Here is an 18817-nt window from a genome sequence, read left to right as displayed (position 1 = left end):
TAGCATTTCACCAAATCACCTCATTCTTTGAGGCACACGTGAGGAACACAAATGCGAACAAGCCTGAATGGTCCCCAGGACTATATGCGACTGAAAACTCACACCCCAGAAGTGACTCGAACCCATACTCCCAGGAGCAATGCAACTGGTAACTACAGGGCGCCTTAATCCGCTTGACCATCACGGCTGGACAAAAGGAAGTGATAGCCGAAGCTATTAGAACCACTTCCCCGCCGGCAACTCGGATGGTAATCTTGGGCATAGCATTTCACTAAATCACCTCATTCTTTGGGGCACACGTGAGGAACACAAATGCGAACAAGCCTGAATGGTCCCCAGGACTATATGCGACTGAAAACTCACACCCCAGAAGTGACTCGAACCCATACTCCCAGGAGCAACGCAACTGGTAACTACAGGGCACCTTAATCCGCTTGACCATCACGGCCGGACAAAAGGAAGTGATAGACGAAACTATTTGAACCACTTCCCCGCCGGCAACTCGGATGGTAATCTTGGGAATAGCATTTCACCAAATCGCCTCATTCTTTGGGGCACACGTGAGGAACACAAATGGGAACAAGCCTGAATGGTCCCCAGGACTATATGCGACTGAAAACTCACACCCCAGAAGTGACTCGAACCCATACTCCCAGGAGCAACGCAACTGGTAACTACAGGGCGCCTTAATCCGCTTGACCATCACTGCCGGACAAAAGGAAGTGATAGCCGAAGCTATTAGAACCACTTCCCCGCCGGCAACTCAGATGGTAATCTTGGGCATAGCATTTCACCAAATCACCTCATTCTTTGAGGCACACGTGAGGAACACAAATGCGAACAAGCCTGAATGGTCCCCAGGACTATATGCGACTGAAAACTCACACCCCAGAAGTGACTCGAACCCATACTCCCAGGAGCAACGCAACTGGTAACTACAGGGCGCCTTAATCCGCTTGACCATCACGGCTGGACAAAAGGAAGTGATAGCCGAAGCTATTAGAACCACTTCCCCGCCGGCAACTCGGATGGTAATCTTGGGCATAGCATTTCACCAAATCACCTCATTCTTTGGGGCACACGTGAGGAACACAAATGCGAACAAGCCTGAATGGCCCCCAGGACTATATGCGACTGAAAACTCACACCCCAGAAGTGACTCGAACCCATACTCCCAGGAGCAACGCAACTGGTAACTACAGGGCGCCTTAATCCGCTTGACCATCACGGCCGGACAAAAGGAAGTGATAGCCGAAGCTATTTGAACCACTTCCCCGCCGGCAACTCGGATGGTAATCTTGGGCATAGCATTTCATCAAATCACCTCATTCTTTGGGGCACACGTGAGGAACACAAATGCGAACAAGCCTGAATGGTCCCCAGGACTATATGTGACTGAAAACTCACACCCCAGAAGTGACTCGAACCCATACTCCCAGGAGCAACGCAACTGGTAACTACAGGGCGCCTTAATCCGCTTGACCATCACAGCCGGACAAAAGGAAGTGATAGCCGAAGCTATTTGAACCACTTCCCCGCCGGCAACTCGGATGGTAATCTTGGGCATAGCATTTCACCAAATCACCTCATTCTTTGGGGCACACGTGAGGAACACAAATGCGAACAAGGCTGAATGGTCCCCAGGACAATATGCGACTGAAAACTCACACCCCAGAAGTGACTTGAACCCATACTCCCAGGAGCAACGCAACTGGTAACTACAGGGCGCCTTAATCCGCTTGACCATCACGGCCGGACAAAAGGAAGTGATAGCCGAAGCTATTTGAACCACTTTCCCGCCGGCAACTCGGATGGTAATCTTGGGCATAGCATTTCACCAAATCACCTCATTCTTTGGGGCACACGTGAGGAACACAAATGCGAACAGACAAAAAAGAAGAGACGAAGACGAAAGACAAATTGAAGATAGAAGACAAAAAAAAAAAATTGAGAAGCCACGGGCCAGAAAGACAGATAGCACAGGACAACAAGTTGCAAAAATGGAGGATCGCATGTGAAACACAGCATACATCAAGAGAAAATATAAAACAATAACAAAGAAGCAAATAATGCAAACAATAAAATAAAACATAGGAACAATATAAAACAAATCAAATAAGGGCTGACAACAAAACACATCATAAGGTATAAAATGAAATATAACACAAGAAAATACACACACAAACGAGCCATAAATACAAACAAAAGGAAAGCAGAGGAAAAATATAAAATAAATATAAAATAAAAAAAAATGAAAATACAACACAACATGGTAATACATGAATAGAATACACAGGGGAAAGTAACAACACAAAAGCAAATACATGAATAAGAACACACTCTTCAAAACACCGGCCCCTCAACAAACAAAGGGAGAGGCACGGGCACAAAATACAATAGGGCAAACAAAACGCCAGAGGGGCACACAACACTACAATTAGCAAAGAAACAGGAAATCAGCGGACATACTTGCCCAGGAACAAGATCCATGGGAACTGCACATTGAACGCCTCCCAACGCAACCACCCCCAAGGGTCACGTTCATCCACCGGGAACGCCATTTCATCCGGATCCCTAGCAACAAACACCCACAAGCAGGGGACCCAGATGGTATCACTTCTGATGCGAGTAACTGCCACAATATCCCATAACATGGAAATCCCCCCACCATGAAATTCTTCCGGCTCGTCATTCAGCAGTAACTCAGCAATCGCCGCCCAGTGACCCGGCGGCATCACAGACGCCGGCAACACGTCCCCCAGGTCCCCAACACGCACACTCACAGGAGGGGGCCGGACATAGGACACCACCACCGGGGCACCAGCGGCCGCGGGCACACCACCAGACGACTGCAGGGAACCAGGACGGCGCGCATCCTTCCGTAATGTTACAACCAGGCCACGCCCAGCACCAGCAACCACACCATCCCTGGGAGTGGAAGCCACCACTCTCCACTACGGAGAGTCCCCAGGCGGAGAAGGAACAGAAGGCACTCCCAAGACACGGGCACCAGCACCAGCAGGCACATGGACCTCTGCTACCACCAACCGTGGAGACAACGATGCATCTGGTTCCACACCGTCAACTCCCGAAGACCCACAGTCACTGAATTCCCCAACATCGGCCCAGGAAGACAATGAACGCTTGGGCTCCGGCCGGAGATTGTCTGAGCCGGAAGAGGACCCAGAAACACGGGCCCCACTAGCCGGACGAACCGACGCCCGACGCAGAACAGCAGCAGCCTCTACCCCAGGGGGAACCAGGCTACACACAGCAGGAGGCTCTGCAGCCACCCCAGCACCCAGCACTGCCGGGACCCGAGGCGAGGGCACAGGGCCTGACGCAGCAGCCGAAGACGAGGAAGAAGACGGCAGCGCATCACAGTGATCACCAGGAAGGCCCTCAGGAGCAGCGGAGACAGTGACAGGAGCACATAGACCATCCGACGGCACTGCAAGACCCGGAGGAGAGTCTGCAACAACCGGAGGAACGTCGGGCGACGTATGGGGCGCCGCATCTGCCAACTGGACGCTCACCTCCTCATCCCCGGAGACCTCTTCCAGAGGGAGCGGCGGGAAATCCTCTTCCTGGAACAAGTTGACTGGAGCCACCAGATCCGCAGTGTATCCGGCAGCCTGATGCCCCAATATGCCACATTGGAAACAAGTACGGGGTTGCCGGGCATATTACACCTGCACGTAGTACCCTAAAAGTCGGACTGAAGATGGAATGTCCGACCTCAGGCGCATCCCGAGGGTACGAATGTTCATCTTCACTCCCGTATATTTCCCAGAAGATAGCTTGTGCATCCTCACACTGACGATGGAGCCAAATCTCTGGAAGAAACGCCGACTCAGGAAACTCCATGGGGGCTCCATGTACACTCACATACGTCACGGCACCACTCCGATCAGAAATGGCCACAAATCCAGTGCCATCCAACAACTTCAAGGTACGTCCCTCGTACCGCTGGAGAAAGTCACATTACGCCGCCTCTCCCACAAACTTGATGATCACCCGGCGAGCAGTCACCAGCTCAACCCCGTAAATCTCCACAACCAGGACATGTAGCACGTCACACATGACCTGCTCCACGAGAGTATACCCTGCACGGCAGGTAAACTCCAAACCCACGGAGTTTACCCTCACACCAACGGGAACATGGCCGCTCATCGCAAAAGCTCCACGTCAACACCAGCCAGGGACAGCAGGGAGGGTAGAGACACCCACACCCCTCGCTGGCAAAAACGGCAACTATCCCAAAACTGCCGGAGCAGGCAAACGACAGGTCCACACCGTACGGCAGCTCAGGTGAGACTCCTCACTAGTTGAATATTGTTCTACCCCTATATAAGAGTTGGCACTAGTTACATGTTGTAATATTACCATATACTTTATTTCATAGTAATTATTTCACCTTTGAGTGTTAAGAAATGTTGCTATCCATCCGATGGTGATTATGAGGATCTAACATAGGTATTTCCTGTAGTGACACAGATTATCACTCAAATTATTGTGTGCATATTTACCATTTGTGTGCCTACTTCCTAGGAAGTAGGATATTGTGGCCTAGTGACTGAAAATAACCCCTAGGCTACTACCAACAGTACAAGCCCTAGAAGCCTTAACCATATAGCCAGTATGGCTTCTTCAGGAAAACTGAAAAGGACCCTTGCAGGTCTCCAAGGTCATCTAACCAGACAGATTAATAAATGACACAATTTGTCTCAACAATCTCCAGTTGGTTATACTGAACTGAAAAGCTACTGTCAAGCAGTTGCAAGTAAATTTGAGTAAGTCATATACCAGATAAAGAAATATATGGCTGAATTTGCCAACATCAATCTATCAGAAACAGAATTAGACGATGTTATGACTGATTTGGCTGAGGATGAGGATGTCACTCAGGCCAGGTTACAGGCTTTTCTTCAAAATTATTGTCCATTGAAAGGCAACAACAACTAAAGCTTTCCTTAACCTGACACAACCAGAAGTCAAAATTCCTTCAATCAGATTACCCACATTCTCTGGTATAGAGGATGAAAGTTGGGAAAACTTCTGGAACAAATTTGTTGACTCATTGGATTCTAAACCCACTATTGCTAAAACCAACAAATTTACATAGTTACAGGGTCGTCTTAAGCGAGAAGCTTTGAAGGTGGTATCCAATTTAACATTAACTAGTGACGGCTATGATTACGTAATCCAACTCTTTAAGGATGATTATGCAAACACAGAGCGAGTTGTCACACTTTTAGTTAGAACAATTTTAGACTTACCATCCACAGATGGAACCTCTGACTAACTCCAAACTTTTAAATTGGAGTTTGAGTCATTACTCAAATCACTCAGGTTGATGTAAATAGTGCGGATTGGTTAACTAAAGGTATTTTAAGATGTAAATTACCCAGTGAAACACTGGATTAGTTGTGTTTATTACATAACAAATCTTCCCTGACTGTTCACAAAATCACAAAAGGTTTACGTTCTGTTCTTGAACAACAGAAAACAAACACAGATAGTAAATCAACCACTAAACCTTCGTTATCCACCCACAATAAATCACAGAGAACACACATTACTCCAAATTAATTTAAACCATCTACCTCCACTCCAAAGTGGAAGTGGAGGTAGTGTGCACATATGCAATTGATCCCTCCAAACCTACAGTTACTGTGTCACCCACAGTAACCGTTCGCGACTATCAGTTAGCGACAGTGGCGTATTGGTTTAGTGTATCGCATGAGGTTTAGCGATATGTGACACTACAAAGATTTCAATTATAAACCTCCCTACAGTGATTCTGCCACTGTGACCTCTTTAATGATGTGATGTGTTAAATATCCGACTAACCCCATGTCTTTTAGTTTTATGGCTATACAACTCTTAGATAGGTTAGTTGGTGAAGCAACATGTCAACAACATAACCAAGGGTATGCCTGGTTTTACCAATTACACAATCCTAATTAATACATATCACATTTTATTGACTATAATAGTGTTGTAGAACTGTTGTTGTGAAAAATTCCGGCATATAACTTGTGATGAACTAAAGAGATCACGGAGAGCTGTTAACACCTACAAGAGACTGTACAGATGCCATATTTGCTCTAACAGTGACCAACAGCCGCCATTAATACAGGTCCAGGACGGACTACATGTCGTGGACAGTGTCTGATGTTAGATGACTAGACTATAACAACTTAACAGCTAAGACATGGTTATTCCTTAACTAGCCCATTTTAGCAGAAGTACTAACGCATTAGTTTAGTAGCTTATTTAATATACTTCATATGTGATATAGGCTATGTATGACCCCCTCCTTAAATTTGTGTATGGGTAAACACCTAGCAGGATAACTTTTAAATATACAATCCACTTTGAATTAATAATAATAAATTAAAGTAAGTTCAATAAATCAATAATAATTATATAAGTAAAATCCTGATGGGAAAACTCAACAATATATTTACATGCATGCATACGTGCATATATTTAATATACATGGGCAGCAGGCATTCATTTAAGCATATTTGGTTAAATATGACCACATTGTTGGTGGTATTGATCTTATAGTGTAAACTTTCTATGCTTTTTTTTTTACTAGCAGTAATAAGAAGAGCAATTTAATTATCGAATTCAAGGTAAAGAAATAATAATTACTGAAGGGCTATTATTGCCAACGTTTCATTCAACTCTGAAACATCTCCTGGTATACAATTAATACATAAGATACAATTTCGGGTTAATTACACATGTGGAATGGGTGAAGCTGTATGTGGTGAGGTGACGCATCACAGGAGTATAGAGGCATTCAAATACAGTGTAAGCAGGTAATCTGAACAACATGTCGGCAATTTTCACATTTGCGCCATAGCTAAGATGGTAGCCGGCCACAGACTTGAGATCACAGAGCCTCTCTCTACATTGACGACCCAGTCTGGCTACAACATGAAGGTACAGTGGAGCCTCAAGACCAAAGTATTTTTATCTGGTTACATAGTCAAGGCATAGTAAACAAAATATTTAAAGGCAACAAGATTCAGAGTATCATAAGGAGTGGTGTGTTAAATTAAGCGAAGATCTTGAGGTCGAGGATGTGGAGGAAGTCGACGGAGCCCTGGACAGTGAGGTAGCGAGCACAGACCCGTCCGCTCACCGGGAACACCAGCCTGCAACACACACCACATCTTGTTAGTTGTTCACCTTGCAATAACAGTCAAAGGTATACTAAATCATGTTCAAGGCATATCTAATCATCTCAGAGATAGGAAAATAACAGTCTGTAGCTGAATATACTGTAGAACACTAAAATGATCTCACGAAGACAAACACTCTCATCTGAAGGGAAGTATAAACCTATGAGGCCATGAAGTATATGTGTCAGAAAAAGTTATTATACCTTCCGTAGTGAATGGATCTATCTTACTTATTCCACTTTCTCACGCCCTGCCTCTTTCCCAAAGCAAAAGGATCTATATTTGTAATATTTCACACCGCAAAGCCCCTCTCACCAGCACAAACCCACAGAACAATGAAATAGACAACTATATACTCTTAAAGGAGAGAGTGAGAAAGAGAAAGAGAAAGAGAGAGAGAGAGAGAGAGAGAGAGAGAGAGAGAGAGAGAGAGAGAGAGAGAGAGAGAGAGAGAGAGAGAGAGAGAGAGAGAGAGAGAGAGAGAGAGAGAGACAGACAGACAGACAGACAGACAGACAGACAGACACACAGACACACAGACACACACACACACAGACACACACACAGACACACAGACAGACACAGACAGACAGACAGACAGACAGACAGACAGACAGACAGACAGACAGACAGACAGACAGACAGACAGACAGACAGACAGACACACACACACACACACAGACACACACACAGACACACACACAGACACACAGACAGACACAGACAGACAGACAGACAGACAGACAGACAGACAGACAGACAGACAGACAGACAGATAGACAGACAGACAGACAGACAGACAGACAGACAGACAGACAGACAGACAGACAGACAGACAGACAGACACACAGACACACAGACAGAGAGACACACAGACAGACAGACACAGACACACAGACAGGCAGACACACAGACAGACAGACAGGCAGACACACAGACAGACAGACAGACAGACAGACAGACAGACAGACAGACAGACAGACAGACAGACAGACAGACAGACAGACAGACAGACAGACAGACAGATAGACAGACAAAGATACACATAGACAGAGATAGATAAACAGACAGAGTGGAAAATAGACAAAGGCTGAGAGAGAGAGAGAGAGAGAGAGAGAGAGAGAGAGAGAGAGAGAGAGAGAGAGAGAGAGAGAGAGAGAGAGAGAGAGAGAGAGAGAGAGAGAGAGAGAGAGAGAGAGAGAGAGAGAGAGAGAGAGAGAGAGAGAGAGAGAGAGAGAGAGAGAGAGAGAGAGAGAGAGACTCACAGATAGAGATACAGAGATAGAGCGAGAAAGATAAAGAGAGAGAAAAAAAGAGAGCCAGAGACAGACACAAAGAAACACACACAGCGTACAGACCACAACATACAAAACCAAAAGCATTTAAGAAATAGTATTTTCTTTTGGGAATTGTAAACTAATTATAAACAGTAAGAGGAGTGAAAAGATATATATCATCTTAAATTTATTTAAAATCTCAGACTTTACGAATCTTAAACTCCATCTCTTAAACGCCAGCTCTGCCTGCCTTCCTTCATATCTGCCTTCCTACCTGCCTTGATTCCAGCCTTTTTTCCTTCCTGCCTCCATTTCTCTCACTCCCTACTTTTCTTGCCTGCCTGCTTTTCAATCTACTTGCCTTACTGACTTTCTTTTTAATTACTGGGTCAGACAAGCAGAGAGAGACAATTATAGGAGTGAATATATAAACCTCCCTAATAAATTAATCCAAAATCTCAGTCTCTAGGTTGATCCTGTTAGTGCTATTATTGTCTTACTGTTACTGTTGGTGTTATTATTGTCTTACTGTTACTGTTAGTGCTATTATTGTCTGTTACTGTTGGTGTTATTATTGTCTCACTGTTACTGTTAGTGCTATTATTGTCTGTTACTGTTGGTGCTATTATTGTCTTACTGTTACTGTTGGTGGTTCCAAGGGTTGTTATAGCCGGGGGAAGGGTTGTAGAGATAAGCTCCCCATTGCCTGTAAAGTGCCCCTGATGGCGTGCGTCTCAAATAGCCTCTGACAACCAAGTCCAGCTCCTGGCCTGCACGTGTGGCTTAGCCTCTACGCCCGGCGGAACTGCTTCTACCAACAGAAGAAGGGGCGAAGGCGGGTCTCTGGCGCCTTAATTCAAACCTCTGCTGTCTTGCGACTAAACCTACTCATAGGAAAGACTTCGGGAGTCAACCCTGAGGAAAAATCCGGAATCTGAGTCCGTAAAGCAGATTGCCGCTTTTTTACAGCTACATTCTGGCCACTCCTACTGGTGCCAAGCGTATCGGCGCCTGCCCTTCCCTTGGATCACATCGGAGACGAGGAGAGGGTGGATCTGCTGCATGGGCAACAGCTGGTCCTCCATAATTACTGCCCAGGCCTGTGCCCTGGAGTGGACACTCCAGCATCGCCTTGGCGATGGCTCAATTTTTCCTTCACAGCCTCAGCAGGCGCTGCATCCAACTAGACTACAACAACTAGACACCCAGGGCACAACTCCATATCCTCACGGGATTGACAGATGCCTACTATTGTTACCGGTGGTGCTATTATTGTCTTACTGTTACTTTTAGTCCTATTATTGTCTTACTGTTAGTGCTATTATTGTCTTACTGTTAGTGCTATTATTGTCTTACTGTTAGTGCTATTATTGTCTTACTGTTAGTGCTATTATTGTCTTACTGTTAGTGTTATTATTGTCCTACTGTCAGTGCTATTATTGTTTTACTGTTGGTGCTATTATTGTTTTACTGTTGGTGCTATTATTGTCTTACTGTTAGTGTTATTATTGTGTCTAGGTTCCTTGTTACTCATATAATCGTCATCTCTGTTTCGATGATGGGTTTTGATGTATTTTTTTCTTTCACTTCATGCAGGCACCTGAACATTCAAGACAGTAACCTTCAGTGGGTTGCACAATATCAATATCTTGGAGTGTGCAGAGATTCTAAAATGATATCCAATAAACTAATTCAATTATCTGAAGGAGAAAGCAAAATAACGACTGAATATAATGAGAGCAATCACTGCCCCCTCCCTCTAGAACCTGGACACAAAGTGTTAGAATGTTTTACATATACGCCGTTCGTAGCCTAGTTGATTATGCCGCACCTGCTTTACTCTTCTTTCTCCTGTTCAGTGGACAAACGCTGAGGTTATTCAAAATGATGCAATGCGAGTTATAACAGGGGCTCCCAGATACACTAAAATACTGAACTGAAGACTAGAAACTAAACTAACATCGATTGAAATGAGGGTAAAAGGGATTGCTGCATTCATGTTGACCAAGATATTGACTAGACCTAGAATCAGTTTTCTTAAATATATATTCACTGGAGCACTAAATCGGGACAAAAGAGCCTCCAATAGCAACAGACCCGTTGTACAATAAACGGGTGGACCCGTTGTGCAATAAACATCATCAATACATTCGATGTAACTAATACTGTCACTGAAAGAGGTGTGGAAGAAATACATGCAGACTTCGCTATGCCAGCCCCTTGGGAATCGCTGCCAGCAGAATAAGATTATTGCCCTTGAAGGAAAAAGAATCAGACCTATCCCTATCCGCTAAATATCATTGCATAGATGAAAACAGACGCAAGCAGGGCGTCTGAGAGCTTCACATACTTTATACACGGATCAGTAGACCAAAAGAGACAAGAATTCAGAGCTGCAATTGGGGCATGATATTCTCTAGTTAGTTAGAGACGCTCAAACAGGTGTTCTTATTCTTCACAGAGATCTTAGTCATTGAAAAAGCGTCCAAACGACATGAATGTTGCCTACATCCAAGCAACATGAATGGGTGTTAAGTCATGTTGTCTGCATCCAGACAACATGAATGGGTGTTAAGTCATGTTGTCTGCATCCAAACAACATGAATGGGTGTTAAGTCATGTTGTCTGCATCCAAACAACATGAATGGGTGTTAAGTCATGTTGTTTGCATCCAGACAAGCAGCCATGGAGTTTGACAAGACTGAAGGTTGTGTTCAAGGGCAAACACAACATTAAAGACACTACAGAAGCTTGTGGACACGATCAATGAAAATATATATAAACACCAACATGTTTCTTCTTAAATTTATAAACCACTTCAGTCTTTGATTCAGAGAGTGTTGTTGACTACACCAGTGGCGTTGACTACACTAGTGTTTTTGACTACACTAGTGTTGTTGACTACACTAGTGTTTTTGACTACACTAGTGTTGTTGACTACACTAGTGTTGTTGACTACACTAGTGTTGTTGACTACACCAGTGTTGTTGACTACACCAGTGTTGTTGACTACACCAGTGTTGTTGACTACACTAGTGTTTTTGACTACACTAGTGTTGTTGACTACACTAGTGTTGTTGACTACACTAGTGTTGTTGACTACACCAGTGTTGTTGACTACACTAGTGTTGTTGACTACACCAGTGTTGTTGACTACACCAGTGTTGTTGACTACACTAGTGTTGTTGACTACACCAGTGTTGTTGACTACACCAGTGTTGTTGACTACACCAGTGTTGTTGACTACACCAGTGTTGTTGACTACACCAGTGTTGTTGACTACACCAGTGTTGTTGACTACACCAGTGTTGTTGACTACACCAGTGTTGTTGACTACACCAGTGTTGTTGACTACATCAGTGTTGTTGACTACACCAGTGTTGTTGACTACACCAGTGTTGTTGACTACACCAGTGTTGTTGACTACACCAGTGTTGTTGACTACATCAGTGTTGTTGATTACACCAGTGTTGTTGACTACACCAGTGTTGTTGACTACACCAGTGTTGTTGACTACACCAGTGGTGTTGACTACATCAGTGTTGTTGACTACACCAGTGGTGTTGACTACACCAGTGTTGTTGACTACACCAGTGTTGTTCACTACATCAGTGTTGTTGACTACACCAGTGTTGTTGACTACACCAGTGTTGTTGACTACATCAGTGTTGTTGACTACACCAGTGTTGTTGACTACACCAGTGTTGTTGACTACATCAGTGTTGTTGACTACACTAGTGTTGTTGACTACACCAGTGTTGTTGACTACACCAGTGTTGTTGACTACACCAGTGTTGTTGACTACACCAGTGTTGTTGACTACATCAGTGTTGTTGACTACATCAGTGTTGTTGACTACACCAGTGTTGTTGACTACACCAGTGTTGTTGACTACACCAGTGTTGTTGACTACACCAGTGTTGTTGACTACACCAGTGTTGTTGACTACATCAGTGTTGTTGACTACACCAGTGTTGTTGACTACACTAGTGTTGTTGACTACACCAGTGTTGTTGACTACATCAGTGTTGTTGACTACATCAGTGTTGTTGACTACATCAGTGTTGTTGACTACACCAGTGTTGTTGACTACACCAGTGTTGTTGACTACATCAGTGTTGTTGACTACACCAGTGTTGTTGACTACACCAGTGTTGTTGACTACACAAGTGGCGTTGACTACTTCAGTGTTGTTGACTACACCAGTGTTGTTGACTACACAAGTGGCGTTGACTACATCAGTGTTGTTGACTACACCTGTGTTGTTGACTACATCAATGGTGTTGACGACATCAGTGAACAATAGGACAATAATGTTGCCACATACTGGGTCTGCACCCAACATGGTTAGGTCTGTGCGAGACTAGATACAATAAACTGAAGTCAATAAGGCATCCTGGAACAGAACTGCCATCTATCTTATAATGTGTGGTAAACCTACCTGCCTACTCCGTTCCAGGGGCCAGTATAGTAAGCCAGCAGGGCATAGGAAGAAAATAGTCCAGTCGTGATGTTGGTTGAACCGGTTCTGATCTGTGGAGAATGTTCCAAATAATGCTAATTATAGTTAAGAGTTAAGCCACACTACTTATTGTTCCTCCAATATTATATATATATACATATATATATATATATATATATATATATATATATATATATATATATATATATATATATATATATATATATATATATATATATATATATATATATATATATATGTCGTACCTAGTAGCCAGAACGCACTTCTCAGCCTACTTTGCAAGGCCCGATTTGCCTAATAAGCCAAGTTTTCATGAATTAATTGTTTTTCGACTACCTAACCTACCTAACCTAACCTAACCTAACTTTTTCGGCTACCTAACCAAACCTAACCTATAAAGATAGGTTAGGTTAGGTTAGGTAGGGTTGGTTAGGTTCGGTCATATATCTACGTTAATTTTAACTCCAATAAAAAAAAATTGACCTCATACATAATGAAATGGGTAGCTTTATCATTTCATAAGAAAAAAATTAGAAAAAATATATTAATTCAGGAAAACTTGGCTTATTAGGCAAATCGGGCCTTGAATAGTAGGCCAAAAAGTGAGTTCTGGCTACTAGGTACGACATATATATATATATATATATATATATATATATATATATATATATATATATATATATATATATATATATATGTATATATATATATATATATATATATATATATGTATATATATATATATATATATATATATATATATATATATATATATATATATATATATATATATATATATATATATATATATATATATATATATATATATATATATATATATATATGTCGTACCTAGTAGCCAGAACGCTCTACTCAGCCTACTATTCAAGGCCCAATTTGCCTAATAAGCCAAGTTTTCATGAATTAATTGTTTTCCGACTACCTAACCTACCTAACCTAACCTAACCTAACTTTTTCGGCTACCTAACCTAACCTAACCAATAAAGATAGGTTAGGTTAGGTTAGGTAGGGTTGGTTAGGTTCAGTCATATGTCTACATTAATTTTAACTCCAATAAAAAAAATTGACCTCATACATAATGAAATGGGTAGCTTTATCATTTCATAAGAAAAAAAATAGAGAAAATATATTAATTCAGGAAAACTTGGCTTATTAGGCAAATCGGGCCTTGCATAGTAGGCTGACAAGTGCGTTCTGGCTACTAGGTACGACATATGTATATATATGTATATATATATATATATATATGCATATATATGTATATATATATGTATATATATATATATATATATATATATATATATATATATATATATATATATATATATATATATATATATATATGTATGTATATATACACACATATATACTCCCTCTGGCTGGAAGAAGGGGGACCCATAGCCTCGGAGGAAACCACACATAACGCATTGGAGGGAATGTAGGTCCCCTCCAATATAGTTTCTGTGTGCTTTTCTCCTACCACCCCCTTCCCTTTTTTTTCCTTTATTGTGTATTTAAAGGTTACAAAACATACAAGACAAATGCCTAAAGGTTATGGATCTCTTGAAGCTCCTCCGCTTCTGGACAGGAACCGAGGACGCAGCAAGCATTTCCCCTCTGGATCGCCACACTGAGACGCTGAAACAAAAAACTGGAAGCCTTTGGGACTCTGGTGACGTCAATGAGCTTGGAACCCAATTCCTTGAGAAATCCCAAGGCACTCTTGCCCCAGGGGCCATGCGTCTCAGACGCTATGGGAACAAAGAGGTATTGACCTTCCAGTCGCCTGTACTTGAGTGATTTTGCTGTTTCCTTGTGGTTGGCCGCCCCACCTGCTTGATCAGCTCCGAAGTGTACATAGGTGTCAGCCAGGGTGGATACACATGTGTAGTCCCGCACCAACTGTCTACCCTCCTTCCATGAGTATATGGTGATGCCATCAGGGCGAAGTGCTGGGAAATCCGGGTATATATATATATATATATATATATATATATATATATATATATATATATATATATATATATATATATATATATATATATATATATATATATATATATATATATATATATATATATATATATATATATATATATATGTCGTACCTAGTAGCCAGAGCGCACTTCTCAGCCTACTATGCTAGGCCCGATTTGCCTAATAAGCCAAGTTTTCATGAATTAATATATTTTCTCAAAATTATTTTCTTATGAAATGATAAAGCTACCCATTTCATTATGTATGAGGTCAATTTTTTTTTATTTAAGTTAAAATTAACGAAAGGTAGTCGAAAAACAATTAATTCATGAAAACTTGGCTTATTAGGCAAATCGGGCCTTGCATAGTAGGCTGAGAAGTGCGTTCTGGCTACTAGGTACGACATATACATATATATATATATATATATATATATATATATATATATATATATATATATATATATATATATATATATATATATATATATATATATATATATGTCATACCTAGTAGCCAGAACTCACTTCTCAGCCTACTATTCAAGGCCCGATTTGCCTAATAAGCCAAGTTTTCCTGAATTAATATATTTTCTATGATTTTTTTCTTATGAAATGATAAAGCTGCCCTTTTCACTATGTATGAGGTCAATTTTTTTTTATTGGAGTTAAAATTAACGTAGATATATGACCGAACCTAACCAACCCTACCTAACCTAACCTAACCTATCTTTATAGGTAAGGTTAGGTTAGGTAGCCAAAAAAAGTTAGGTTAGGTTAGGTTAGGTAGGTTAGGTAGACGAAAAAACATTAATTCATGAAAACTTGGCTTATTAGGCAAAACGGGCCATGCATAGTAGGCTGAGAAGTGAGTTCTGGCTACTAGGTACGACATATATATATATATATATATATATATATATATATATATATATATATATATATATATATATATATATATATATATATATATATATATATATATATATATATGCAGAATAACCACATGTGAAAAATAGAAAATGCTTAACGCGTTTTCGGCTAATTCGCCTTCATCAGAGCAAAGTAGAATCATTCTACTTTGCTCTGGTGAAGGCGAATTAGCCGAAAACGCGTTAAGCATTTTCTATTTTTCACATGTGGTTATTCTGCATACTTGGATAAGTGTTTTTGTGATCATTGTTGCATATATATATATATGCATATATATATATATATATATATATATATATATATATATATATATATATATATATATATATATATATATATATATATATATATATATATATTGTGACGATAATCTCTTTCAAGGGAGATCGAGCCTGCTCTTCCCTACATAATTACGTCAAAATGCAAGATACTATATACAAGATACGTTCACCAAGTATCGCCAAACGTTTTGCCCAGAGAGTAAATCGTACCCAGCACACCTGGCCACCGCCGTAACCAGCTAACTGCTCATCCTCTGCCTGCCTGTTGCTGATTGGCTGGTGTCTCGTCGCCCCTGCCCTCCGCCACCACTACAAGTCGACGTCTGGGCTGCAGTGCGCCAGTCTCGTCAGAATATCTCAGTGCTCCATGCAGTTGACGTCTCTCGCTGGTAGACTAAGCCTTGGCTTTCTTGTACTAAGGGAGGTGGCAGCTCGAAGCCAGTATTCCAGCACTCATATTTTATTTTGCTATCACTGTAACTTACTTGTCTTAGCGTAACTTTTCATTTGCCAGTGATTATTCATGTTATTTTGTTTGTTGACTTATCTTGCATATTTTTATGAGATTGCCTTTATTCATGTCTTGTTTTTCTAGAGTAATTAAAATTTCATTGTTTATATACTTGTGTTTTGTGTGTCTTCCCATTACCTTACCACAGACGAAAGGACCAACTTTTCTCTTTTTTTTTTTTTGATTATGTGACGAGGCCCTGCCCCTAGCTTTTGAAACAGCCGAACACCAACGCTTTACCGTCACATAACGTGGGGGCCTGTCCTAGGAGCTTCACTCAGGTACTGGTGCCAAGTAGTAAATTTATCGTAAGCGTATTTGGCTTTGGTAACGTAGCTTTTCACTATTTTTAATTTTCAATTTTATTTTCATATGGTGCTGTGTGTATTGTGCATTCCGAGAGTAGCATATGGTGAAGGTGAGACAACTTTGGATTACGTGGTGACTGTAGGCCTCAGTCATTCTCTTAATTGGTCATCTCTCCCTCCGTGTTATTACTCGTGTTTACCATCTTTTGTCCCTAGGATATTTCTCATATTTTCGGCAGATCATCATACTGGTACCCTGGTACTGTGGTCTGTCCCCGGGTCAAGTGCACCTAATCTTCTGCAATCTGACAGTAGGAGGATAAAGAGGGCCATAGTTCCTCTCGCACGAACTTTAGTTGCTGAATTGGGACCTCAGCAGCAGTTCTCGTCATCAGTTGACACCTCGCACCCCAACACGTCGGTCAGAGATGATGATATTTACATTGGTAGGGAATTAGCCTTCTTTTTCAGAGCACAAAAGTTCGCTAATTCTGTAAGTATCATATTAATTTCAGTGGGAAAAACTTGCTTATGTCCTATAGAGACTCGGCAAGGTATGCCTACATTCTTGGACTACCAATTTTACTTTTGAGGCAATTAACTGTTTCATTTGTTTTAGAAACTCAGTTTCGCTTGTTTAGTAGGATTTTCTTGCCCTTATCCTCTTACATGAGTACCGGGTACAAGATTTCCTGCGACCTTGATTTAATAATCATTTATCATCTTGAAATTAACATTAATTGTTAACGATTCCACAGGATAGGTACCAGTTGCCACGTTGTCCTGTTTCTGACATTCACCATATCACAACAGTATATTCGTTGTGCATTTATTTGCTAATTTCACCATGTTTCGTCTCCAAACTTTCCGTGCAGATCCAGCAGGTGCAATAGGTCATGCCAAGTCATGCCAAGAGGACTGAATTACAAACTCTTGCACATGAGTATCAACTACAAGTTCCCTACCAAGCCAACAAAAATGAAATACATAACCTGTTACTGGATCATCTCTTAGAGGAAGGTAAGATAGACTCTGAAACTCACGAAACTTACTTTATTGCAAATAAAACTGATTTGACAACGATGAAACTCAAACTAGAGCTGGCCAAGATCGAACGCGAGCAGCACAGAGAAGCCCTCGAGCAACAAAGGGAAGCAGCTGCCATATGAAAGGAAGAAAAAGAACGTGAAATCGCCCTCAAGGAACGTGAGGTTGCAATACTCCGTGAGCGGGAACGAGTACAGCTTGAAACAAAACAACGCCAATTGGAGATGCAACACGAACATGACAAACAACAGGCAACCCTGACTATGGAATGTCGTCAACGAGAATTCGTGTTGGAAACTTCACACCTCGCTCAACGCCAGCAAGCTACCGCCAATCTTCCCGTCAGTTTCAATATATCACATGCAAGTAAGTTAATGCCACCATTCGTAGAAACAGAAGTTGATGTGTTTTTCACCACCTTTGAAACCCTTGCTAATCAACTTAGTTGGCCTGCCAACCAATGGGCAACCCTTCTCAGAGTACATCTTACAGGTAGAGCTGCAGTTACACTCAGTACTTTGGCGTCTGAGAATGACTACCAGACTCTGAAACAAGCAGTGTTGGACGCCTACCTTCTCTCCACCGAAAGTTATCGAAGGAAATTCCGTGACCACCTGAAAGCAAGTACCACTACCTTTCTCGAGTTTGCTAATACCAAAAGGAGATATTTTATGAAATGGCTGGAAGCAGCACATGTCTCTACCTTTGCAGAACTCGTCAACCTCATGCTAGTTGAAGAATTCTTGAGGCGTGTGCCGCCTCCTGTCCGTCTATATTTAGC

At 41.7% G+C, this 18817-nt stretch overlaps 1 protein-coding gene across 1 annotated transcript; it reads left to right on the top strand.

The window, feature by feature from the left end:
* The first annotated feature begins 3916 nt into the window (after positions 1 to 3916).
* LOC138351555 (serine-rich adhesin for platelets-like) lies at positions 3917 to 12782 on the top strand. Its single transcript, XM_069303348.1, has 4 exons — positions 3917 to 3952; positions 4810 to 4913; positions 9446 to 9552; positions 11299 to 12782. Exons 1-4 carry the CDS (start codon positions 3917 to 3919, stop codon positions 12780 to 12782), a joined length of 1731 nt encoding a protein of 576 aa, XP_069159449.1.
* Positions 12783 to 18817: the final 6035 nt, after the last annotated feature.

Source organism: Procambarus clarkii, chromosome 50, assembly GCF_040958095.1.
Source record: "Procambarus clarkii isolate CNS0578487 chromosome 50, FALCON_Pclarkii_2.0, whole genome shotgun sequence".
Lineage (NCBI taxonomy): Eukaryota > Metazoa > Arthropoda > Malacostraca > Decapoda > Cambaridae > Procambarus > Procambarus clarkii.
The sequence above is the reverse complement of the archived record's forward strand: the minus strand, read 5'-3'. Positions and strand labels throughout refer to the sequence as shown.

What these genes read in the sequence shown, in the direction of transcription:
- LOC138351555 (XM_069303348.1), top strand. Translation starts at nt 3,917, where the DNA reads ATGGCCACAAATCCAGTGCCATCCAACAACTTCAAG. An exon ending in TGCCATCCAACAACTTCAAG is followed by an intron (nt 3,953 to 4,809) that starts GTACGTCCCTCG and finishes GTCATATACCAG; the next exon opens with ATAAAGAAATATATGGCTGA. An exon ending in TGCTGCATGGGCAACAGCTG is followed by an intron (nt 9,553 to 11,298) that starts GTCCTCCATAAT and finishes AAACCACTTCAG; the next exon opens with TCTTTGATTCAGAGAGTGTT.